Consider the following 23,579-nt stretch of genomic DNA (forward strand, 5'->3'; position numbering starts at 1 on the left):
GGAGAAATTTGTTGGAATTGTCGTGATCGAATTACACAGATCTGATGCAATCAAGCCCTTCTAGATAATTAAAAGATTTTAGGAGTTTGTACATGATTTTTATTCACATGTTGGAAAAGAAGAGTAAATTCTTCTTAATTTCCAAATCTCAGCTCTGAATCAAGTTTTTTCTGGAAGGAAACTAATGAAAAACTTAAGAGGTGAAATAAAACAGCTGTCAGGAATCCCAGAATGTGAGGGGTTGAAGGGCCCTGGAAAGCTCATGCAGTGCAATCCCCCCATGGAGCAGGAACACCCAGATGAGGTTACACAGGAAGGTGTCCAGGCGGGTTGGAATGTCTGCACAGAAGGAGACTCCACAACCTCCCTGGGCAGCCTGGGCCAGGCTCTGCCACCCTCACCGGCAACAAGTTGCTTCGCATACTTAAGTGGAACCTCCTGTGTTCCAGCTTGTATGCACTGCCCCTTGTCCTGTCATTGGTTGTCACCGAGAAGAGCCTGGCTCCATCCTCCTGACACTCACCCCTTCCATATTGATCCCCATGAATGAGTCCCCCCTCAGTGTCCTCTTGTCCAGCTCCAGAGCCCCAACTCCCTCAGCCTTTCCTCACACGGGAGATGCTCCACTCCCTTCAGCATCTTGGTGGCTGCGCTGGACTCTCTCCAGCAGTTCCCTGTCCTGCTGGAACTGAGGGGCCACAACTGGACACAATATTCCAGCTGTGGTCTCCCCAGGGCAGAGCAGAGGGGCAGGAGAACCTCTCTGACCTACTGACCACCCCCTTCTAACCCACCCCAGGTACCATTGGCTTCCTGGCCACAAGGGCCCAGTGCTGGCTCATGGTCACCCTGCTGTCCCCAGGACCCCCAGGTCCCTTTCCCCTACGCTGCTCTCCAACAGCTCATTCCCCAACTTACACTGGAACCTGGGGTTGTTCCTGCCCAGATTCAAGACTCTACACTTGCCCTTGTTCTAGTTCATTACATTTCTCCCCGCCCAGCTCTCCAGCCTGTCCAGGTCTCTGATGGCAGCACAGCCTCTGGCGTGTCACCACTCCTCCCAGCTTGGTGTCACCAGCAAACTTGCTGACAGTCACTCTATTCCCTCATCCAAGTCATCGATGAATATATTGAATAATACCGGCCCCAGCACTGCCCCCTGAGGCACTGCACTGGATCCAGGCCTCCAACAAGACGGGAGCTGCTTCTGGGGGTTTCGGTCCCTTTTGCTTCACTATTTTGTTCATTACTTGATTTTCTCAAATCTGACCATAAAGTTTGGTTTTATTCCCATTTTAACTGAGCGATCCAAACACATCACTTGCAATATATAGGCAAGTTCAAACAGGACTAAAAAGAATACAATTAAAACCAAAAAATAGAAAGGAGTCTATTTTCTCCTATATCAACGCAGGAACTGATGCAAATAAAGCACATTTTAGCCATGGAAAAATCAGCTTGCAGCACAGTTGGATATTAAGTTTAAACCCATTTTAACAGCCCTGCTTCCACTTTGAGAAATAGATTTATAAACACGAGATGCTTAACACAGCAAATCAATGTTTCTTTGAGTTTAATTATTTTTGTTCCCTGTAAAGGTTTGAAATGTAAAGGACTGTTTCAGTATAGCCTCGTATATTTGCCAGCACCATAAGCCACACTCGTATTTTTCTCTGTGTAATCAATCACATTCTCTTGTGGTGGCCTGACTATAGAATCTTGCACTTGTTTGTATTGAACTGCATCCTGCTAAGCCTAAACTTAGCCAAGCCTAAATTAAGCTTAGGTAGAAATAAATTACATGCACACAGACGAGATGCAAGCAGAAAGGTAGCACATAAGCTGAATAGAGGGGCAGAGTCATACCTCCAAAAGAACCCCCAAAAACAACAGTTCTGATGACATGTATGAATTAATTTATCATCCGCAAATGAAGATGAAATAATCTTTCCAGTCCACAGGTGTGTAAAAGGCTCTGTTGAAGTTTCACATCCAGTTTAGGGCTGCTGTCCAAAAATAAAATCTAGCTTAGACAAGGACAGATCAGAGACCTTTGGGGGAGAGGAAGAGGTAAAAGGAACAAAGTATTGAGTTCACAGACTGATTGGGTTCAGAAATGAAGGTCTAGATGACTGTGACACCTAAAACCAACCAGCCACCCTGTTCTCCTGAAAGCTTCATCAGCAACCAGAGACAAATAATAGAATGACAGAAACATTTTGGTTGGAAAAGCCCCTCAAGATCATCAAGTCCAACCATTCCCCCACCCCTGGCACTGCCCCGTGTCCTGAGAACCTCATGTCCGTCTGTCCAACCCTGCAGGGCTGGTGACTCCAGCACTGCCCTGGGCAGCCTGTTCCAATGCCCCACAGCCCTTTGGGGAAGAAATTGTTCCCCACATCCAACCTCAACCTCCAGGCCCTTCCCCAGCTTCGTTCCTTTCTCTGAACTCACTCCAGCACCTCAAGGGCTTTATTGGCGTGACAGGGCCGAAACAAACAGAGGTTGACCCTGTGCACTCCTGACATTTGAGCGTGTTGACTAAAAACCTAAGGCAAAGCTTCTGCTGCTCCATCTTCAGACAAGTGCTGGAGCTCTCCTACACACCACCCTACCCACATGAGAAAGACCATTAATATCTATTTTAAAAGCCACCCTGCAGATCTCCCTTCCAACCCTCCTTTTTGACAACGGCCATGGAATTGTCTACAGCACGACAGCTTCACCTCACCACTATGTGCACCTTGCTGTCTCCATATTCCACTTCTTCTTATCTCCTTTTTATCACAGAATCACAGGCTGGTTGGGGTTGAAGGGACCTCTGGAGATCATCCAGTCCAACCCACCTGCTCACGCAGGGTCACAGAGCAGATCACACAGGATCCCAGGGGGTTTGAATGTCTCAGAGAAGGAGACTCCACACCCGCTCTGGGCAGCCTGGGCCAGGCTCTGGCACCTCCCAGCACACAAGGTTCTGCTCATGTTCAGATGGAGCCCCCTGTGTTTCAGTCTGTGCCCGTTGCCCCTCACCCTGGCGCTGGGCACCACTGAACAGAGTCTGGTCCATCCTCTGACACCCACCCTGACATATTGATCCATTGATCACATCCCTCTCAGCTTCTCTTCTCCAGCTCAACAGCCCCAGCTCTCTCAGTGTCTCCTCATCACAAAGATGCTCCAGACCCCTCAGCATCTTTATGTCCCTCTGCTGGACTCTCTCCAGTAATTCCTTGTCTGTCTTAAACTGGGGAGCCCAGTACAGGACCCAGTTCTGCAGATGAAGCCGTTCTCATGTCAGACCCGCAGTGTCTCACACAACGGGAGCATCGCCCGTAAAGGGATTTACTCCATGTCAAAGCAGTAAGGCAGAAATACAACTGTACCGTGCGAGTACAACACGATTCTGAACAACTCCCCGCTGCTTCGAAGGGGAAGGACGGGGAATTCTTGATCCTGAGCCGCAACGCTGGATTTCACATCAGCACTTTCAAAGTATTTCAAAGGGGAAAAAAAATGTATTCTTATAGTATTATAAAAACAAACTTCCCTTCATAATCATTTTGTCAACAGCGTTCAAAACCACTCCCGAAGATCGGCAAGATAGGAAGCATTATATAAATTACTATATAGGATTGCTACTAATGATCACTGCATGAGCGGAAATATTAGCAAACTCCAAATATACCCCACAGGCACGAAGCACAAAATCCATTTAAAAATCCCTGAAAATGCTGCACTGTAATTCATTTGTTTACCTGCCATGAGTAAGTGAAGCAAAAAATATCATGAGGGTTTAGTCAGCACCTTGTTAAGTTAGTAATTTAATAGCCTTTACTTGTAGCTTTTCTAATAAAAGGATGGATTTTCGGAAAGAAACCAACGCTAATGTGGAAACACGGATCACCCCATTTGCAGGAAATTAATCTTTGGGTTTTTATTTAATGTGGAGACACTTGCCTTCGGGAAATAGCTGATCGGAGCTGACACCAGCAGCAAGACAAGCTGCAAACTGATTGTCATCCTCTTTAAGGCCACCTGGACACCAATGTTGGAAGGTTTTCTATTTATTATTAAAGTGAGAAATTTTAACTGAACGAGCAATGTCATTAAACTTTGTCAGTGACCCGTCTACAATGCACAAACTCACTATAAAGTACATTCAGGTAGTACATACTACCTGAAGTACATACTACCTGAAGGGAAGTTCTAGCCAGGTGGGGATTGGGCTCTTCTCCCAGGCAGTCAGCAATAGGACAAGGGGCCATGGGCTTCAACTCTGCCAGGGGAAATTTAGGCTGGAGATTAGAAAGCAATTCTTTGCAGAGAGAGTGGTCAGGCATTGGAATGGCTGCCCAGGGAGGTGCTGGACTCACCGGCCATGGAGGTTTTTCAGCTGAGATTGGACATGGCACTTAGTGCCATGATCTAGTCAATGGACTGGAGTTGGACCAAGGGTTGGACTGGATGATCTCTGAGGTCTTTTCCAACCCAGTCCATTCTGTGATTCTGTGATTCAAAACTACACAAACTAACTCCAAGGGATGAGACTCTTAAGTCAAACAGGAGAAAACAAGAGGAAGAAATAAAACTTCGTTGATTCACCTTCAAACCGAAAAATTGTGTGTCTGGCAGATTTTGTGTAACAGAAGGGTTTGCTTGGTTAACTCTTGTTCTGAACAGAGCCAGCATCGTTAAATAATATAATTAACATTTAACACAGCCTGATATGCACCACGGCACCTTCAGCATGCTCCTGTGACGTACAACATGCTCCACAACACAAACAGGTTTAGTGACTTGCTCATAACCCCAAAATTCAACCCAATGTCAGGAAACAAGAGCCCACGAGTCCCAAACCAAACAAGAGCCCACGAGTCCCAAATCCCAATTCCAGATAACCAGGCAGAAGTCCTGAGAGAGAGAGCAACCCCCTCAGAAATAACTCAAAACTGCTTCTTTCTAATTTGTGTGCCTATTTCTATACTAATAGTACTAATTAATCCTTAATACAACCTTTTTTTAAACATTTCCATGAAGCTTAGCTTTAAAACAATTCATATTAAAATACATATTTGATGGAGATCTGTTGGCATTAGCTCACATACTCACTACCTCAATTGTATTTTATCTATCTAAATATAATATAAAGAATAAGATGCGAAATAAACGTTTTAAAACAACACTTTAAAACAGAGGAGAAATAGTCCTCGCCCATCCACAAATACCTAAACGGTTTATTTCGGTCACACTGGAGTAGCTGCTTTTTTCCTTATTTCTTCTAGTAATCTGATTTTGCGCATCGAGGCAAAGGAGATTTCCTGTAGGAATTGCAGGGTATTTTTATCCTCCAAATGGAGCACTCGGTACCGTGCGGCGCACACCTGGATCTCACGGATGTTCCTCCAAAGGATCAATCCCTTTGATAAAAGCTCCAAAAATCGGAGGTGTGGACCGTGACAATCAGCTACGTATGGAAAGTAGCAAAACGCAAACGCGTTTTCTCCAGATTTAATAAAATCTCCGCGTTTCTGCCGTTCTGCTTAAATCTGCATTTCGCACAGGGCTGCCGAACTGTTCCGTTCAGCATCCTGAGCTCAACATCTCAGCCTGAGCCCTTGTGATTATTTCCAGCTCCCTTTGCTTTCTCTCAGCAACCATAACTTACAGGCTGGAGAGTTGGGTGGAGAATAACCTAATGAAATTTAACAAGGACAAGTGTAGAGTCCTGTATCTGGGCAGAACAACCCCAGGTTCCAGTGTAAGTTGGGAAATTACATATTAGAGAGCAGTGTAGGGGAAAGGGACCTGGGGGTCCTGGGGACAGCAGGGTGACCATGAGCCAGCACTGGGCCCTTGTGGCCAGGAAGCCAATGGTACCTGGGGTGGGTTAGAAGGGGGTGGTCAGTAGGTCAGAGAGGTTCTCCTGCCCCTCTGCTCTGCCCTGGGGAGACCACACCTGGAATATTGTGTCCAGTTCTGGGCCCCTCCATTCAAGAAGGACAGGGAACTGCTGGAGAGAGTCCAGCGTAGGGCAACGAAGATGATTAAGGGAGTGGAGCATCTCCCTTATGAAGAAAGGCTGAGGGAGCTGGGGCTCTTTAGTTTGGAGAAGAGGAGACTAAGGGGGGACCTTATTAATGTTTATAAATATATAAAGGGTGAGTGCCATGAAGATGGAGCCAGGCTCTTCTCGGTGGCAAACAATGACAGGACAAGGGGTAATGGGATCAAGCTGGAACACAAGAGGTTCCGCTTAAATTTGAGAAGAAACTTCTTCTCAGTGAGGGTGGCAGAGCCTGGCCCAGGCTGCCCAGGGAGGTTGTGGAGTCTCCTTCTCTGCAGACATTCCAACCCGCCTGGACATGTTCCTGTGCAACCTCACCTGGGCATTCCTGCTCCATGGGGGGATTGGACTAGATGATCTTTTGAGGTCCCTTCCAATCCCAAACATACTGTGACACTGTGATAACTCCCCCCCCTATAATTTAGCCGTAAGTTAACCTTGTTCTCCTCTTACCTGCTTGGAAAACAAGCTTCTCCCTCACACCTTTGGAGCTGAAAATACTCAATTCCCCACAAAGCCACCCCATTTTCTCCATCTGACTCATCGCTAGGGAATAAAGCTTTTGCTGAGGTTGTTCCTGTCCGCTCAGTCCTTTTTAGTCACCATCCACGCAGCAAAAAAACACCTCTCAGAGTTTCCAACACACGTTCTCACTCCTGCTTCAAAGATTTGACATCCGTACCGGACTATCCCGGATTTGCCATCATCTGAAGCAGAGATTTAAATCACCTGGCAGAGCTCACCTATTATACAGCTCCACATAAGTGTCTGCTGCTGAGAAATAACATTTTAATAGATTTTTCTCCCTCGGCCACACTTTCACCATCTTGGAGGTGCTGCTTAAATAAATCACGACGCACTGGATCGTCTCTTCAAACACAGATGGTAAAAGGACTCGGAGAAAAGGGCTGAAGAATCCAGCACCCAGTCCGGGGGGCTCGGTGGCCTCTCGCATCACGTCACCGTCCAGAGAGACCCACCCCATTACCAGTCACCGCCACTGAGCTGCCACCCCCCCAAAATAAATCCCTTCACCCCGAACCCCCCAGCAAACAGCACCCGCTTTTCTCCCTTTTCACCCTTTTTGTCCCTTTCCCACCCTCAAGTTCTCTCTCCCACAGCCCCCAAACAACCAGCACCCCCAACCCCAATTATTCCAGGCCCTGAGTCCCCCCCCAGCAGCAAGTAAATCCCAAAGGACACCCCCAGCCCCACTCAGGACAGAGCACCCCCTTTGTATGGGGCACCCCAACCTGCCCACACAAGGGTGGCCCCTCTCCCCTCTGCCGCCACCTTCCAGCAAGAGGCCACGAACCCCCAAAAAATGAGCATCCCCTCCCTCCAGACCCCTAACAATGAGTATTCCTCCCCTGCAAGCCCCCAAATAATGAGCACCCCTCCTCCAGACCCCAAATAACAAGCACCTCCTACCTCCAGAAACCCAATAATGAGCATCCCATCCCTCTATATCCCCCATAATGAGCACCCCTCCCTCTATACCCCCAATAACGAGCATCGCCTCCCTCTATACCCCCTAATAATGAGCACCCCCTCTTCTCCAGACCCCAAATAACAAGAAGCTCTCCCTCTATACCCCCAATAACAAGCAGCCCCTCTCTCTATACCCCCCAAAAATGAGCACCCCTCTTCTCCAGACCCCAAATAACAAGCACCTCTCTCTAGATATCCCCAATAACAAGCATCACCTCCTTCTATACCCCCCAATAACAAGGGAACCCTTTCTCCAGACCCCAAATAATATACATCTCCTCCCTCCATAACGCAAATAATGAGCATCCCCTCCCTCCATACCGCAAATAATGAGCATCCCCTCCCCTCCGTACACCCCAATAACGATCACCCTTCCCTCCCTACACCCCAATAATGATCATCTCTCCCTCCATACACTCCAATAATAATCATCTCTCCCTCCATACACCCCAATAACGATCATCTCTCCCTCCATACAACCCAATAACGATCACCCTTCCCTCCATACACCCCAATAACGATCACTCTGCCTCCATACACCCCAATAACGATCACTCTGCCTCCATACACCCCAATAACGATCACCTCTCCCTCCATACACCCCAATAACGATTCCCTTCCCCTCCCGCCAAAGAGACCCCCAGGCCCACAGCACCGAGCATCCCTCCCCCGCCGCTGTCAGACTCTTTCCAGTCCTGTCCCCCCACCCCCACCCCAACCCGACCTCCCGGCCCCCTCAGCCGCCCCCGCCCCTCCTCCACCTACCCCATGCGCATCTTGGAGCCGGACTGGCCGCCGCCACCGGGCAACGGAGGGCGCGGCGGGAGGCGGCCCAGGTGCAGCTGCTTCTCCAGGGCCGACATGACGACGGACGAGGCGCCCACGCACAAGGAGACACCGCGAACGCCCGGCCCGGCCCCGCCGAGCGCCCCGGCAGCCGCCAACCGCCGCCCCGCCGGAAGCGGCCTCTCCGCACAGCGCCGCCGCGCGGCACCTGCGCCGCGCTCCCGTGGCCTCCTGGGAAATGTAGTTCATGCCGCCGCAAGGTGCTACGGGGGCGCGTTGCATGATGGGAGTTGTAGTCCCGGAAGCGCGGCTCTGCGTGACAGTGTCCCACGGCATCCTCACAGCTGAGCTGAGGGAGTGGGTCTGGATGAGCGGGGAGTGAGGTGACTGTGAACTGGCTGAAGGGAAGAAGCCAGAGAGTCGTGGTCAATGGGCAGAGTCCAGTTGAGGCCTGGATCTAGTGCAGTGCCTCAGGGGGCAGTGCTGGGGCCGCTGTTATTCAATATATTCATCAATGACTTGGATGAGGGAATAGAGTGACTGTCAGCAAGTTTGCTGGTGACACCAAGCTGGGAGGAGTGGCTGACACGCCAGAGGCTGTGCTGCCATCAGAGACCTGGACAGGCTGGAGAGTTGGGCGGGGAGAAATGTAATGAACTAGAACAAGGGCAAGTGTAGAGTCTTGAATCTGGGCAGGAACAACCCCAGGTTCCAGTGTAAGTTGGGGAATGAGCTGTTGGAGAGCAGTGTAGGGGAAAGGGACCTGGGGGTCCTGGGGACAGCAGGGTGACCATGAGCCAGCACTGGGCCCTTGTGGCCAGGAAGCCAATGGTACCTGGGGTGGGTTAGAAGGGGGTGGTCAGTAGGTCAGAGAGGTTCTCCTGCCCCTCTGCTCTGCCCTGGGGAGACCACAGCTGGAATATTGTGTCCAGTTGTGGCCCCTCAGTTCCAGCAGGACAGGGAACTGCTGGAGAGAGTCCAGCGCAGCCACCAAGATGCTGAAGGGAGTGGAGCATCTCCCGTGTGAGGAAAGGCTGAGGGAGCTGGGGCTCTGGAGCTGGACAAGAGGACACTGAGGGGGGACTCATTCATGGGGATCAATATGGAAAGGGGGAGTGTCAGGAGGATGGAGCCAGGCTCTTCTGGGTGACAACCGATGATAGGACAAGGGGTAATGGGTTCAAACTGGAACACAAAAGGTTCCACTTAAGTATGCGAAGCAACTTGTTGCCGGTGAGGGTGGCAGAGCCTGGCCCAGGCTGCCCAGGGGGTTGTGGAGTCTCCTTCTGTGCAGACATTCCAACCCGCCTGGACACCTTCCTGTGTAACCTCATCTGGGTGTTCCTGCTCCATGGGGGGATTGCACTGCATGAGCTTTCCAGGTCCCTTCCATCTCCGATATTCTGGGATTCTTTGGGGGCGTGTCCCCCTCCCGCGGCCTTCTGGGAAATGTAGTCCGTGCGGCAGTAGGGTGCTGTGGGGTCGCGGTGCATGATGGGAGTTGTAGTCCCGGAAGCGCCGCTCCGCGTCCCCTGAGGCAGCGTCCCGCTCCCGCCCAAGCGGCGGTTGCCGGGCGGCGCGGCCTGAGGCGGGATGCGGCAGAAGAGGCCGAGGCCGCTCGCCTCGGCGGCGGGGGACTCCCGGCGGAGGGGAGGTGGGACGCTCCCTGGCGGGAAGGAAGGTTCGTGGTGTAAGATGAGGGGGGCGGCGGGGGTTTGCTTCTTGCTGGGCCGCTGGCACCTCTCGGTCCCTTGTCCCCGCAGGTGTCGGCGACGTTCCCGCTTCCACCGACCTGCCGCCGCTGGTGGAAGGCCCACTGCGCTGCTTCCTCCGCTGCACCGTCTCCCGGGTTCTATGGACGGTCCCCAGGCCGCCCGCCGCCGCCGCCCTCGTCCGCCTGAGGTGGTGGGGAGAGACCTCGGACGGGACCGTGTTCCAGCCGGGCCGGCCCGGGGGGGGCACCGCCCGCTACGCCGTGCGCTGCGGGCCCCGGCAGTTCAGCGCGTACCTCACAGGTACAGCCCGCGGGGCTGCGGGGACAGCGCTGAGCATGGGCCAGCGTGCGCACAGGTGGCCAAGAGGCCACCAGCATCCTGGCTGGTACCAGCACTGGGGTGGCCAGCAGGCCCAGGGTAGTGACCGTCCCTGTGCTGGGACCTGGGGAGGCCAAACCGCCAATTCTGGGGGCAGTTTTGGGACCCTCACACCAAGAAAGGCCTTGAGGTGCTGGAGCGAGTTGAGAGAAGGGAACGGAGCTGGTGAGGGGCTGGAGCACAAGTGTGATGGAGCGGCTGAGGGACCTGGGGGTTCAGCTGGAGAACAGGAGCTGAGGGGAGACCTTCTGATCTCTGAACTGCCTGAAAGGAGCTTGGAGCCAGGGGGGTCGGGCTCTGCTCCCCAGGAACAAGCGCCAGGAGCAGAGGAAACGGCCTCAAGTTGCGCCAGGGGAGGTTGAGGTTGGATGTGGGAACAATTTCTTCCCCAAAGGGCTGTGGGGCATTGGAACAGGCTGCCCAGGGCAGTGCTGGAGTCACCAGCCCTGGAGGGTTGGACAGACGGACATGAGGTTCTCAGGACATGGGGCAGGGACAGGGATGGGGGAACAGTCAGACTCAAAGACCTTAAAGGTCTTTTCCAACCAAAACGATTCTGTGATTCTATGACAACTGCGGAGGCTGAGGGGCTATTTCCCTGCAAAGTAACCCCAGGCCAGTTTTCACTTTTTTAGGTGGTGTTCTTGATTTAGAAACATTTTGATCTCAGTCTGGAATTGCCCACATCAGTCTCACTCGTAGTCAGGTTTAGCGCTCAGGTTTGCAAAGTGTTGAAGTCTCCTATAGTCCATGTAGTGTCAAGATCTGATGATTTTTAGTCTTATACATATCATATTAAGCAGGCATTTCAGAGTTCTAAGGGTGTGAAGAGTGAAAAGATACTCAGATGAGTTTGTAGTGTTATTAAGATACTTTGTGAAAGATCTGCAGGAAATTAATGCAAGGGAATGTCTAGAGTCTGTCCATAAAACCTGTGTCTGCCCTTGCTACTGGTAAAATCACGGAATAGTTTGGGTTGAAGGGCCCTTCCCAGGTCCCCCAGTGCCCCCCCTGCCATGAGCAGGGACATCTTCACCAGCTCAGGTTGCTCAGAGCCCCGTCCAGCCTGGCCTGGGATGTCTCCAGGGATGGTTCATCCACCACCTCTCTGGCCAACCTGGGACAGGCTCTCACCACCCTCAGGGACAACAGTTTCTTCCTTGTATCTAATATATTTCTACCCCACTTCATTTTATACCTGTTACCCCTTGTCCTATCCTAAGTAGTCATTTTATGGTAATCTTGTACTTATTTATCGCAATTTATTATCAATATAACACTTCTTTACCTGGCGCCTCATTAACAAGATTTTATGATATGACATCATTTTAACCTCTGGCACCTCTGTCGTTGTAACAAAAACATTTTAACTGTTACCATATTGCATGAGACTGAATTAAGCTGTTCATATTTTTTGCAGATATGGGTGTCCTTGTCTTGGAGGTAATGACCAAACTTGACCGTCTTCCACTTGGCAGAGTGCAAATCACCGGACTGTCCCAGCTCTCTCCCAGCCATCCCATTAAAGGTGTTTTCACCATCGTTTCACCGACCTCTGATAAACTAGGAGAGCTGCAGGTAGTCATTACATCTTTGTTCGTTATCATAAATTGTACTGCGGTAATGCTTGCTGGTGTGATCGGGTGCTGGGATCGAGCTTTGCTGTGTTGGCCGCAAACCTGGTCCCTGTCCAAGGCATTTGTGAGCTCAGGTAGCAAATGAAAAATTAATACTGATGGTGTCGACTCTTTTTGGTTTAGAAGAATGTGTGGCGTTGGTAGTTCAGCTTGAGAAATTGTAGTCTCTAGGCTGAGAAGGTTTTAACAGCGGATTTGAAAATGGATACGCAGTTCTAACATTTCTCCACAGCCTCACTGGACTGAAATCATGGATGATTTTGAAATCTGGGGTTAAGAAGGTGCTGTTTGGTTTTGCAGCCCTGGCTCTGGACAATTTCTGCTGAACGATAGTTACCTGTGATTTGATAACATGCAATGTGAAATATGCAGCTGTGAAGATGTCAGAGTTTTATGATGTTACACAACTGGATGATATAACTTTGTATATAAACCCAACAGTTTTCCATAGCGTGAAATGTAAAATGGAATAGTGCGTGTTGCACTTAATTAAGAGCGAAGTTCTCTTTTCACAATCTGTCTTGCAGGTCTCACTAGTCCTAGAACCTCTACCAGAACTGTACGACACCAGCAGCTCTGTCCCAACCCCAGATGCAAGTTTAGATATCGCTCCTGCGCAGGGAAGCAGCAAGTCCCCGTTTCTTGCTCCGTCACGGCAAACACGGGTGACGATCACTGACCGAGAGTCTGTGAACAGTAGCAGAGCTACAAGTCCCAGGTATTTATTTTGCCCTGTGACAAAATCCTGGTTTATTTTGCTGTTCACACACTTTTGTTTTTTTAGGTTAAATAGCTATAGACTTGCAAGTTATAGAATACTTGATTATTTTGAATGTATGTTTTGAAATCCAGAACATTCAGCATTTCAGAGCTTACAGGGACAGTTTCTCATCTGATATAAATTTGCATCCTACGTTGGTTTAGTTCAGGCTATACCAGTTGACACAGGAGGTGCCACAAATCTTTTCCTTTCAGCTCAACTCGGTCTCTGATGATCTAAGTGGAAGATTAGTCATTAATATGTCATTTCTTTTTGGAGCGTGTACTGAAGGGGAGCAGCTGCAGTGCTAGGGAGAATTTGAAGTGGTTTGAATCCCTTTACCCATCCGCTTTAGTTGTTACTGAAATAATGTTTCATTTTTGTCAATAGAGGAAAGGACCATTTGCTCCTTCGAGAGAACTCTGAAAACATAAAGGACGCTCTTCCTGCTTCTCATCGCCGTCAGATTTTACCAGAGGAACATTTGAAAGCGAATCCTTCAAAGCAGCAAGTGTCGTTTCTCACCAGCGTCGATTCAGAAGCACCTGCTAGAACAACCACGCGGGTCCTCTCTTTGCATAACCCGGCTACACAAGACCTGCTTTCAGGTTTGTATCCAATTGCAATAATATTTTAGATTTCACAATAAATAGTCCCTATAGTCTATAAAAAATTAAGGAAAAGGGATACTTTGCATGCTCTCACTGTGTTTCAAACAGAAAATGATAACAAAAAGGTCTTTACTTAAAAACTCTTGATTTAGTCTTGTTGGAAGGGGGTTTAAAACACGCTGCCCTGGCAGTGTGTGTGAGCTCTGGTCTGGAGGGGTAAAAGAAAACGAGCTTCACAAGCTCTTTAATCGTCGTCGCGTCTTCCGAGATGTCTGTCACGGGTGCCACACATGGACATCTTGAGAAGGTTTCTATGTCATTGGCATTTTCAGGTGGAAAAACAATTTATTTTCCATCACCTGCATCTCTTTTTTGATGACAGACATCCTGGACTGGGTTCAAACAAGCGTCAAAATAGGGTGCATTTCCATAGATGTTGTCTGTTGAGTGATATTTTTTATATTTACAGAGAATACCTAAAATTAGTCTACTCTTGAGACATCCTACGGTGACAAGCTACTCTTCCAGGAATTAATCTTGTGTGTCTTACTAATGCCCCTCTCATGCCTGACAGTGTGTGCAGATGAGTTATTTATCTATCTGATGGAGAATTACTCTGACTCGCACCCAGCTGTACTATCTGATTTATGGTGTGTAGCACACATTTAATCTCCAGTATGTCAGGATCTCTTTATAACAGCACAAACCAGAAGTTTCCTGACTAGCTGGCGCATTTATTCTGTTTATACATTGCTTTTAAATTGCATTTGGATGCTAAAATTGAATCCTTCTGCTTATTTCTCAGCTCTTTTAGATCAAGGCAATAAACTCCGTGATGCAATGGTTGTTTCTGCGATGAAGTCCAGCCCGGACATGGAGATCGAACTGAATGAAGTGCCTCGTTTTATAGAGAGAGACGATCTCAAATCACCAGCAAAGTGAGCTTGGAAAATGGGGGAAGTTGTATTAAGTTCCACATTATAGATTTTGAGACCTTAACAGGAATACTTGAAATACTGAGATTCATGTGATGTATTTTAGGATTCTCATTCAAATGGGAAATTAATTTCTACTTGTGAATAAAAGCCTGCAGTTTGACTCGATTTTAATCATCATGTAGTAAACCTTGATTAAGTAGTTGATTTTAATTTTCACAGTGTATTTGTATTTAGCACAGAGTTATTTGACAAGGAAGTATTAAATGCTGATAAGGAATAAGAGTATGGTAAGGAACATAGCGAATGAAATGTTACTTGCGCACAGAGAACAGGTTTTCGAAGAAATATAAGTAATTAGTGACATAAATTGAGTACTTTTGCATATTCTAATTTGCATCTTTTGGTGCCGCAACACGCATGAAAATTTGCATTTCCAACTATGTTCTCAGAATGAGTCGTCAGTATCTTCTTCCATATCATCTTTCTTAGCAGATTCGAAATAAAAATGTGTCCCTTTTCAACTTCTAAGCCCACCTTTGTTTAGTACTGGGCTTAGTAAATGTTCTCAACTCAGTGAAATTGCAATTTAGAAGCATTAAGACAAATGTGTTTTTTTACAGGAGAAACTTCAATTTGTTTTTGGAAAAAGATTCACGATATCTTTTGTTCCACTATAAACCAGAAAATAATATAATTGTCTTGTTGATGCTGCTGCAAACACAATTTAAGTTATTTCTCCTTGAACTATTCCGATTTGTTTAAAAAGGAAAAATTAGTCGAGCATCACTTATAAACATGTTTCTTGTCTTCCTTGGGCCTCCTCTCTTATTTACAGCAGCTGTCCTTAAACTGCAAGATTGGACCAACCTTTACGGTTGGACTCGATGATTTTAAAGGCCTTTCCCAACCTAAACGTTTCTATCATTCTGTGACACATCACAAAGTATAAGATTCGTCTTGAACATTCCTTAATATCTTGATTTTTCCTGCTTTTTGTGCTGCGATCGCTGTTATCCAGGAGCCCAAAAGGCTGGAGCTCAAATTTTGTGCCCAATCCTGAAGATCTTCAGCTCTTTGCGTCCGAAGTCTCCGGTCAGGACCTGAACTCTGAAGAGAGAGCAATACAGTTACTGTTGGGCAGGTGAGTGCAAAATTGTCCTTATTTATCCACTTTACACTGAAAAATGCCTCTTGACTCCTCAAGTTTTCCACACTTCTGGAAATGTAGCTGGTGAATTGTATGTGCAGTGATGGAAGTGTTTTATATCTCAGCTTGCACTCAAATGTAATGCATGACAACCTCAATAGCTCAAAGTACCTTGGATAAAATTAAGTTATTTAGCAGTTGTAACTGTTGTGTCCTAAACTGTTAAGTACATAAAAACAGTGTTTCTTTGAAGAACTTGCAGCCTGTAAATTAAGAATAGAGAGAAACAGTAGTTATTTTTAGTCTTTCTCATATATTAAATTGAGCTTTTTTTCGCATATTGTGTAGCAAGAACATAAATGATGCTTTCACTGTGCCAAGATCAGGGTATGAACATACAGCTTCTGGCTCAGATATGGTTCAGAATTACAGTTCATGTGTCTTGAGCCCTGCACTTATTTTTTCCGTGTGGTTTATCGCTGCCTAAAGCTGAAGTGTTTGCAGATCATAAAAACGGTTTTGAACTCACAACACAGATAAAAAAACCCTTAAACCAAACAAAACCCAACTTGGCCCAAACCACGATCTAAAGATACTTGTATTTATCTACTCAGACAGAGTTTGTGTTTGTTTTTTATTAAACTGTCCTTACGTAATATTGATTCCAAAAGTTATACAGTATTTATAATAAATATTATAGGCAGATATTAATAGATTTGTGATTGAGTCGCCATCCCTGGAGGGGTTGAAAATACACGTAGATGAGGTTCTCAGGGACATGGGGCAGTGCCGGGGGTGGGGGAACAGTTGGACTCAGTGATCTGGAGGGGTTTTTCCAACCAAAATGATTCTGTGATTCGGCGATCTGTTTTATGCTGAGGGTCATCACACTCCGAAACAGGTTGCACAAAGTGATTGTGGAATCTTCAGCTTCTGATATACTCAAAATCCAGCTGGATAATTTTCTTATTTGCATCCTCTACCTTTGAGCAGGCATTGGGCGAGATGATCTCCAGAGGTCTCCTCAACTGTTCTGTGATTCTGTGGATTCATACACGCTTCTTTCAGGTTGAGTCCAGAGATGTTATCACAAGATAGCCCATCAGGTTCATAGAATCACAGAAGGGTTTGGGTTGGAAGGGACCTTCCCAGCTCCCCCAGTGCCCCCCCTGCCATGAGCAGGGACATCTTCACCAGCTCAGGTTGCTCAGAGCCCCGTCCAGCCTGGCCTGGGGTGTCTCCAGGGATGGTTCATCCACCACCTCTCTGGACAACCTGGGCCAGGATCTCACCACTCTCAGGGCAACAATTTCTCCCTCATGTCCGGCCTGAATCTCCCTCCTTTAGTTTCAAACCATCATCCCTTGTCCTGTCACAACAGGTCCTGCTCAAAAGTCTGTCCCCATCTTTCTTCTCGGGCACTTTTAAGGCCGCACTAAGGTCTCCCCGGAGCTTCTCTTCTCCAGCTGAACACCCCAACTCTCTCAGCCTGTCCTCCCAGCAGAGCTGTTCCAGCCTCGCATCATTCCTGTGGCTCCTCTGGCCCCTCTCCAGCAGGTCCATGTGTGTCCTGTGCTGAGGACCCAGAGCTGGACCAGCACTGCAGGGGGGTCTCACCAGAGTGGAGCAGAGGGGCAGAATCCCCTCCCTGCACCTGCTGCTCACGCTGCTGGGGATGCAGCCCAGGACATGGGTGGATTTCTGGGCTGCAAGCGCACGTTGCCGGCTCATGGCCAATCTTTCACCCCCAGCACCCCCAAGTCCTTCTGGGGGCTGCTCTCCATCCCTCCATCCCCAGCCTGGATTGATACTGGGGGTTGCCCTGACCAGGTGCAGGACCTTGCACTTGGCCTTGCTCATGAGGTTCACATGGACCCACTTATCCAGCTTGTCCAGGTCCCTCTGGATGGATCCCGTCCCTCAGGTGTGTCACCTGCACCACTCAGCTTGGGGTCATCTGCAAACTTGCTGAGTGTTCGCTCCATCCCACTGTCTGTGTCACTGATAAAGATGTTTAATAATAGTAAACTTGCAGCACTAAGTTACTTTTCTTCCTCTTGTGTCTGCAGTGCTGATTTACCCCCTGTGCAGTTCTGGGATCGGACAGGATCCCTTTTGGATTCGCTCTCTCTCGGGAGTGAGGTGTATGACAGTGAACTCAACGATCCCCATTACGACCAGAGTCTGCTAGAGCATCTTTTTTACACGATTCCTGTAAGTCGAGAGCAAAAGGCTGGTGCTAAATTTGTAGTTCCTAAGGTGAAAAAATCAGAAGTCTGCATCAAAAAACTCTACAGATTTCAGTCTTAATAAAGCTTAATAAGCATTAATTATCTTACAGAAGCTTGTGAGAACATTGCTGAAAATTAATATTATTAAAAGTATCATATTAAGACTAGAAAGTCAAGCGGTGGGTTTGGGAATTGCTAGCATTGAGACTTTTTTTTTTAATACCTCTATAAGTAACTTTGCTACAATTTTAATTGTTTCCAATTATGCGATCTACGAGTTGTTTTTTTATGCGTCGTGACCGTTATATATCTATCTTTGCAACGATAATTAACTTCTTATTTTATGTTTGTTATTTCCATTTCAGAAATCTGATTCCAGTTTAAGTGATTTCCTCAGTGATGATGATATTAACTCCCCCAAAAAAGTAACCAAGGCAGAAAGTCTCAAGAAGGCTGATCCTATGAATCCGCAGAAGGATTTTAATGCCTTTGTTCGGGATCAGAAGGTGACAGATACTAAACCCAGGTAAATAGTCACATTATGTGACTTGTTTTGCAGCATCTCATTCATTATTAAGTTAATACTAGCAAGAGTCACGTTGTTGTGCTCCATCATTGTCATATAATTCACTGAATAACCATTTTGGGGAGGAAATTTCACAGCATTTCTGGAAATGAAGGAGCATCAGCATCACCTAAGAATTTGCTCTGTGTTGTTAAAGAAACTATTGAGATGCAATTAGTTAAAATCACGAGTTTGCCAAATATTCTGTAAGCCCAATAATAAAGTTTTTGACCTGTAGAAGCAGAAATGCTAAAGCCTGAGTGGGGCTCATGTCCGAACTCTCACACTTTCTCCTAAAACAATAATCCCTGTGTAACCTTCATGATAAATTAGCCCCTGTGCTGAAAACCAGCAGATTCCCCACCAGCTTTGTGCAGTTTTGTGGCCTTGTGTATGAAACAGGTATAAAACAACTCGCACCCTATTATCTTTGTACAATGCCTTTTAATTGTATAAAATGTATATGTGCTTTCCAGGGACAGAGTTCACGTCAGCAGAGCCTTTCTCTGCTGATTTGTGTTGTTTTCTATAGATGTAGTAAGTAAACTTCTGTTCTGACTTGATCTTAATTATATTCCAATAAGACACTGTCCCTAAAAATCTGGTTATCAAGCTTTACTTGTACAATACCAGTTAATATTAAGGTGTTTTGTATTTTTCCTAATTCAGCTCCAGACTATGATTTTTGAAGCTTTTCTTAAAAATGCTGCTGTTTTTACATTCAGGTAAAATTCATATATCCAGAGGTACCAACACAAAACCATTTACGAGTCAAATCTTACAAATCAAGTGCAAGTAAAGTTTTAAATCATGACAAAAATCCTGTTGCTGTTCCTCAGCCGCAGCGTCCATGTGTATAACCGTATTGTCTCCCTGGTTTTGGTATATGACATTAATTTAAGCTTTTCTTTTTGAAGGCTTGGACTGCAGAAGCTTTTTTCAAAACTCCAACAATGTGAAACGTGCTCTTTTTAATTTAATCTGGGATATTATAAGATTTTTGCTATGGTGGCCACCAAATTATGTTTAAAAATATGTTTTAAATGTGTATTTAATGAATGATGAGCCCTTTTTATACACTATCCCACCAACCTACAGGTTTCTATTCATGTTAAGAATGTCCGTCTTGTCCTGATTCTCACTTTTATCTCTTCACCCCCTCTCCTACCAGACCGTTTGCTCCTCCAGAAGCTCACACAGAACCAGCTCACGTCGCATCCTTGAGCGTGGACAGGTTGGCGTCGCTGGGCCGAATCCACTTGGCCAGAGTAATCGTTGACAGCTTGAAAATCCCTCCTGACAGCATCCAGATCACCCCCAAAAAGAAAGGCTTGATGGGGAAGCCTCCAAGGCCTAGTAAGTGGTAAGGAGGATTGTTTCTCACCTCTGAGCTCTTCCCATTTCGCAGGAGATTGTATATTATAGACATCTGAATGTCAGAGATGTGAAGAATTTCTCCTGATGTGGGCTCACTTCAGGCTGTGGGGTTTTTTCTGGGATTTAGGGGAGGTACAAATGTGCTTTTGCTTGAAAACAAAAGGGGTTTCTTTTGGTTTTTGTTTGTGTTGAGGAGAATCCGATATACATCATCTATCGAAAGAATTCCTAAAAATATAGTTCAATTATTCTAAAAAAAATAGAGCAACTTAATAAATTGTGAGTATGAAACTCGCCCACTACATTCAGTTTATTAGATTTTTGATGGATTGTTCTTCTAGTCACTTTTTTATTCGTAGTACCTTCTTTGTCGAGTTCCACTTCCCTGTGGGAGCCTCCAAGGATGAAAAAGGACAAATCTCCGTGACAACAGAAGTGACTCGAATAGCTTCAAGTAAAATCACAGATGACGGTAAGAGGATTATTTCCCCCCATGTGTTTAGTTTTGTCGGCCCCTTCGCCTCTTAGAAATTATTTAGTAGCATTTTCTATGTATTTTCTTTGCTGCCTGTGAGTAGCAGCACCTCTGCCATTGTGGAATGTTCCTCTCAGGGAGAAGGAAACCAAAAGTTTGGGGGGTTTTTTGTTGTTTCCAGGAAGTATTTCTATTGGAATTTTCACATTTCTTGTTCTAAGGACGTAACAGCAGGTCAATAAGCCTATTACTTCTTATCAACATTGAACCAATCTCCATTCTGCAACAGTTTGAAGGTGATAAAGTACTTTTAGAAATAGCAGAGAGACTTATATCTCAAAGCAATAATTTTCCAGATGTTGCAGTATGCCACGTAACATCTGCAAGAGCTCAGAGTCTGCTGGATCCAAGAGATCTTGACAAGTCCTGTGCTCAAACGAGTAGATATTAAACTCTACTGAGTTTGTATCCCTGAGAACAATTTCTATTGTGTTTCTCTCCTCAGTGAGCAGAGAATGAGCAAAATTCTCTCTGCCCATTTTTCCCAGCAACCAAAATTCTAGGGTGACTTTCAAGCACTTCTCCCATGTGGTTATTCATTGGCTTTGCGTCTTTCTGGGTGGCACTTGAAAAATCTGGGGTGTAATTCTCAGTTCTCTTGTATATTCTCCATCTGAAACATCTAATTCTTCTGAACCTGAACACTTTGTGATGCCAAAACAACACTTATTGTAATACGAAGATAATACAGCCTCCTGCGCTTTGTCTTGTGTAGTTCGATTCTTTGAAATCTAGAAAAATAAGGCGGAAAATAATTTGAAGAAGCTGTCAAGTGAATCCACTGTAATGGTGTTGTTTATTTGTTTCATCTCATTTATTAAAGATGCCCAATGGCAAAAATTGCCCAGACAAGCTGTGAAAGTGCCGCGGTTCCTCTTAGAGAAGTTTCCTTGCGTCTAACCCAAGTTTTTGTCATCACATGAATGCTTTATCCATCATGAACAAGCAAAGCACGTTCCTTCCATGCTGCTGTACTTATTCTTCTCTTTTCTAGAGCAAACACCAGGTCATTCAGTCTTCTCTTGCAGATGTTACTTTTCTCCTGAATTTGCGATTATTCTTGCAATTCAGCTTTGACTCCCTCAAGATACGTCTTGAAATATATTGCTCAAAACGCAACAGGGTTCTCCCACTGCAGAAGGGGGAGTCTCACTGCGTGCTAGGATGACAGAGACTCCGTATCAACTGCAGCCTTTAGATTCTGTTATAATATTCATTTTATCGTGCTCCCCTCCTGCTATTTTCTGGCTTTAGAGAATGAAGAGCAGTTTACGTTGGGCTTGGTGTTAATAGATAATGCAAAATGAAATGATTTTGTGTGTAACAGAGCAATCTCCAAGGGGAAGTTTCTTTATATTCGGTTATTTTTGAACGTCAGTTGCTCTTGTGAGGAGGAAAAAAGCATAGAAGGAAATTACCTGTAGAGTTGTAATGTGATTCAACCTCGAGAGGTTCTTGTTGAGGGTTCCAGCTACAGCTTTTCCCCCTTTAGCTCCCTGACCCTGGCAGATGTGTAAACTTTGTCTGTGTGTCTGTCCGTCCTTCTCAGAAGTGCCATCCCTTTGACCTCAGAGCTTCTGACCTTCACATCGCTGCTCACCCTGCGGATTCTCTGCGGGGACTGAACATTTCTCCATCCCCGATGGAGCTCAAAAGCCAGTTTGGTTGTCAATCCAGTTGCTCATGAGTCTCTGTCTCCCTTGCAGTGGTGACATTTCAGCAGCGCTTTGTGTTCCCGCTCCGTTTCGGTGGGACGATGACAGAGCACTGGTGGAGCTCTGACCTCGCTTTTAAAATCTACATGAGGAAAAGCACGCAGCAAAAGGTACTTTTGTAATGAATTATTCATACTTTTTGTGTTGAAAAGCTAAAAAAGTCTCGCTATTTCTATTTCTCCCAAATACACAGTGGTGGCATTTCTGCAATTTCAGCTATCGGAGGCAAAACAAAGTAACATAGCTCGACTTCATCATCAACCATTGCCAGATATTATAAAGGAAAATTACATTATGCGCAGATGCTCCAAGTTGAACTAATTGCCGTTCAATCTTGTCACCCAACTAAATGATTTTCTGAGTTCAAGGCAAAAATAAGTGTCCTCTCTTCATCTTTAAAAGCGATCTCTTGAATTACAAGTGTTAGTCTTCGATGAGAACGCAGTTCGTTTAGCAATACAGAATGAGTTAATGTGGATGCAGTTGATATCATTGCTCTGCCCAGGGTGAGGGGAATAATATGTTAAATTGGTGTAACTTGTGCATTTTGGAAAAAAAAACCATGTATATTTCTTTTTGGGATGTTCATTTTTGCATTAATCTGGAACTGTTTACTGTAGGGACTGGGAGAATTTTCCTCAGGGTGATATTTGAAATTGGAACTCGGGGAAACTTGCCTCCAAATCCCTGTTATAAAACTAATAGGAGTGGGGAGGCTTCCCACGAGGCTTTTGTTTCACAATATGCCCTTAGTTCTTGAAATCTGTCAGAAATCTTCCAAAATTGATGATGTTTTCTGCCCTCAGCCGGTGGCCGTTGGCTCAGCAGCCCTTTCATTGCGCAAGGTGATCGAGTCTGAGTTGCTCAGTGTCAGCTGTGAAATACCTGTGGAGAAAGAGGGAGGTCAGACACAAATTGGACCCCTGAAGGTATGACCAGATCAAGTTTGAGTTAAATGACCTGTTGTTACTCATTTTGGCTGGATATTCTCTCTATGCTAAATTTTTTTCCTCCTCTTTCCTTTCTCTCTTCGTTTTAATTTGCCAGGTTTCAGATATGAAGGTTTGTAAGACCAGTGCAAGATAATATGAACCTTTTATTTCCTTAGGGTTTTGGAGAAATATTTGGAACCTCCTCAAGGTCTAAGGATGTCACTGTGTAAGGATTCCCTGGCTGCAGGGTAAACACTGCGTCAGAAAGCTTTATAGAATAGTTTTGGTTGGAAAAGCCCCTCAAAATCATGGAGTCCAACTGTTCCCACACCCCTGGCGCTGCCCCATGTCCTGAGAACCTCCTGTCCGTCTGTCCAACCCTCCAGGGATGGTGACTCCAGCACTGCCCTGGGCAGCCTGTTCCAATGCCCCACAGCCCTTTGGGCAACAAAATTGTTCCCAGATCCAACCTCAACCTCCCCTGGCGCAACTTGAGGCTGTTTCCTCTGCTCCTGGCGCTTGTTCCTGGGGAGCAGAGCCCGACCCCCCTGGCTCCAAGCTCCTTTCAGGCAGTTCAGAGATCAGAAGGTCTCCCCTCAGCTCCTGTTCTCCAGCTGAACCCCCCAGGTCCCTCAGCCGCTCCATCACACTTGTGCTCCAGCCCCTCACCAGCTCCGTTCCCTTCTCTCAACTCGCT

General features: G+C 46.5%; 2 protein-coding genes across 9 annotated transcripts in view; one reads left to right on the top strand and one right to left on the bottom strand.

Annotated features, from left to right (window-relative positions):
* Nucleotides 1–8,557, bottom strand: part of PPME1 (protein phosphatase methylesterase 1) — a 33,532-nt gene extending 24,975 nt beyond the window's left edge. The window contains exon 1 of one of the 2 annotated variants that reach the window (XM_065069236.1): nucleotides 8,321–8,557. In XM_065069236.1, coding sequence (XP_064925308.1) covers nucleotides 8,321–8,418 — 98 coding nt within the window. In that variant the 5' untranslated portion in view covers nucleotides 8,419–8,557. The remainder of the gene's footprint in view (nucleotides 1–8,320) is intronic. The other variant, XM_065069314.1, reaches the window with a different exon arrangement.
* A 1,285-nt stretch (nucleotides 8,558–9,842) lies between these two features.
* Nucleotides 9,843–23,579, top strand: part of C2CD3 (C2 domain containing 3 centriole elongation regulator) — a 50,470-nt gene continuing 36,733 nt past the window's right edge. For 4 of the 7 annotated variants that reach the window (XM_065066525.1, XM_065066583.1, XM_065066672.1 and 1 more), the window contains exons 1-13: nucleotides 9,844–10,022; nucleotides 10,105–10,356; nucleotides 11,855–12,012; nucleotides 12,599–12,789; nucleotides 13,222–13,439; nucleotides 14,248–14,380; nucleotides 15,399–15,521; nucleotides 17,597–17,741; nucleotides 18,124–18,284; nucleotides 19,495–19,686; nucleotides 20,060–20,172; nucleotides 21,942–22,060; nucleotides 22,757–22,879. In XM_065066525.1, the coding sequence (XP_064922597.1) occupies nucleotides 9,935–10,022; nucleotides 10,105–10,356; nucleotides 11,855–12,012; nucleotides 12,599–12,789; nucleotides 13,222–13,439; nucleotides 14,248–14,380; nucleotides 15,399–15,521; nucleotides 17,597–17,741; nucleotides 18,124–18,284; nucleotides 19,495–19,686; nucleotides 20,060–20,172; nucleotides 21,942–22,060; nucleotides 22,757–22,879 (2,016 nt within the window). In that variant the 5' untranslated portion in view covers nucleotides 9,844–9,934. Of the gene's footprint in view, nucleotides 10,023–10,104; nucleotides 10,357–11,854; nucleotides 12,013–12,598; nucleotides 12,790–13,221; nucleotides 13,440–14,247; nucleotides 14,381–15,398; nucleotides 15,522–17,596; nucleotides 17,742–18,123; nucleotides 18,285–19,494; nucleotides 19,687–20,059; nucleotides 20,173–21,941; nucleotides 22,061–22,756; nucleotides 22,880–23,579 lie in introns of all 7 variants that reach the window. The other 3 variants (XM_065066475.1, XM_065066400.1, XM_065066739.1) reach the window with 2 other exon arrangements.

The sequence above is a fragment of the Columba livia genome, chromosome 1 (genome assembly GCF_036013475.1).
Source record: "Columba livia isolate bColLiv1 breed racing homer chromosome 1, bColLiv1.pat.W.v2, whole genome shotgun sequence".
In the NCBI taxonomy this organism is placed as follows: domain Eukaryota; kingdom Metazoa; phylum Chordata; class Aves; order Columbiformes; family Columbidae; genus Columba; species Columba livia.